The 2,096-nt window shown below is 37.4% G+C and overlaps 1 protein-coding gene across 1 annotated transcript; it reads left to right on the forward strand.

Annotated features, from left to right (window-relative positions):
- Nucleotides 1-359: 359 nt before the first annotated feature.
- Nucleotides 360-809, forward strand: LOC110876044. The gene has a single exon (XM_022124227.1). The coding sequence runs from the start codon at nucleotides 360-362 to the stop codon at nucleotides 807-809; it is 450 nt and encodes a 149-aa protein (XP_021979919.1).
- The last annotated feature ends 1,287 nt before the right edge of the window (nucleotides 810-2,096 follow it).

Genomic DNA, 2,096 nt, shown 5'->3' on the forward strand with positions numbered 1-2,096 from the left:
TTAAGCCATTTTGCCAGAAACTGACGAAGGCACCCGACAACAAGGAAAAAGCAGCAGACGGAGCTAAGAAGAATGCACGAGCCTTTACACTTACAACGTAAGAGGCAACAATGATTGCCGACGTAATCACCGATACATATCATATCCATGACATGTACGCTAAAGTATTATTTAACACTAGTGCAAATCAAAGTTTTATAAATACTGCATTCTGTCAAGCACTTAATCAACCGTTAATTAAGCTTAGTCAAGCTTGTACGGTAGAAACGGTAGAAGGAAACTCCACCAACATACGCGAAATACTTCAATGAGGGAAGGTAGAATTATTAGGACATAAGTTTACGGCAAACCTACTGCTAATGGATCTAGCTGGATTCAAAGTAGTATTAGGAATGAATTGGTTACTGGCCAATCATGCTCGAATCCTGTGTGATCAAAGTTCTGTTGAGATTCATATGCCAACAGGAGGAATGATCATGATCCGAGGAGACAAGCCAACCAAGTCAATAAAATTCATCTCTGTAATGAAAGCTGCAAATTATGCACGGAAGCAAGGCATAGTGTATATGGTCTCGGTAATCATAAACACTAAAAACAAGAAACTAAAGGAAATTCCAGTAATATCGGAATACCCCGACATTTTCCCAGAAGATCTACCTGGACTACCGCCTGACCGGGAAGTAGAATTCAGAATTCATCTGGTACCTGGAACTGCACCAATTGCTAAAGCACTTTATCGATTAGCCCAGACGGAGATGTTGGAATTGAAGAAGCAATTAGATAAATTGCTAGAAAAAGGTTTCATATAACCAAGCTCATCCCCTTGGGGAGCACCTGTGTTGTTTGTTAAGAAGAAAGATGGTTCAATGCGTACATGTATCGATTATAGGGAATTGAATAAGGTTATAATCAATAATCGATACCCATTACCAAGGATTGATGATCTATTTGATCAACTCCAAGGAACTCGATGTTTTCCCAAGATCGATTTATGCTCAGGATATCATCAACTGAAAGTACAGGAAAATGACATTCCTAAAACTGCTTTCAGAACAAGGTAAGGTCATTATGAGTTTACAATTATGCCATTTGGCCTAACAAATGTTCTAGCAACATTTATGGATATGATGAATAGGATATGTAAACCGTACCAGGATAAATTTGTAATTGTCATCATAGATGATATACTTATTTATTCTAAGAGCGAGGAAGAACACACTAAGCATCTACATGTACTTTTAACAGAGCTTTATGCTAAATTTTCTAAGTGTGAATTATGGTTGTAAGAAGTGCAATTTTTAGGACATTTGATTAATCATGAAGGAATTCATGTGGATCCCACAAAGATCGAGGAAATTACTAAATGGAAAGTCCCTAAGTCATCTACAGAAGTCAGAAGTTTGCTAGGGCTAGGATGATACTATCGACACTTTATCCAAGATTTTTCAAGGATAACCGTTCCGTTAACCAAGTTAACGTGTAAATCGGTTAAGTTTGAATGGGGACCTAAACAGGAAGAAGCTTTTACAACTTTGAAACAAAGGTTAACAAGTGCACCGATACTTGCATTACCAGAGGGAACCTAGGATTTTGTAGTCTTTTGTGATGCCTCTAGATTAGGATTAGGATGCGTTTTGATGCTGTAACGCTTCACATTTTGGAACTTTCCTTATTTACAAAGTTTAGCTGTATTTTTATTTTTGGAAACTTGTAATCTCTTTGTATTCGTATTTCGTTTCCAACTTTGTAATCCAAGACTTTCATCGTAATGAGATTCATTCTTTATACATATATGTTATACATGCAATTAGTTGTTTATATACGTGTTTTGATACTCTTTATACGTGAAAATACTTGTACATGCATTCACGATACTCGAATTATAGTTACATACATTTTACATACTTGAAAAAAAATACTAAACGTGGAAGTTATGGCATAAAATAATAAACAAAAGGAAGTTCAGGGGCCATTTTGTAAAAAAAGAAACTCAGGACGGACAAGGGTAGCGCCGCACTACGCCAAGCCCTCCTTACTTTCTGGTCGTGCAACGCCAAGGCCTTCAATCCGCAGAAGCGGGTTTCTTGGCTGCGGGT

Source organism: Helianthus annuus, chromosome 4 (assembly GCF_002127325.2).
Source record: "Helianthus annuus cultivar XRQ/B chromosome 4, HanXRQr2.0-SUNRISE, whole genome shotgun sequence".
NCBI classification, from domain to species: Eukaryota; Viridiplantae; Streptophyta; class Magnoliopsida; order Asterales; family Asteraceae; genus Helianthus; species Helianthus annuus.

Bases quoted from the DNA above. Each gene is read 5' to 3' on its own strand.
- LOC110876044 (XM_022124227.1), top strand. From the start codon at position 360: ATGGATCTAGCTGGATTCAAAGTAGTATTAGGAATGAATTGGTTACTG.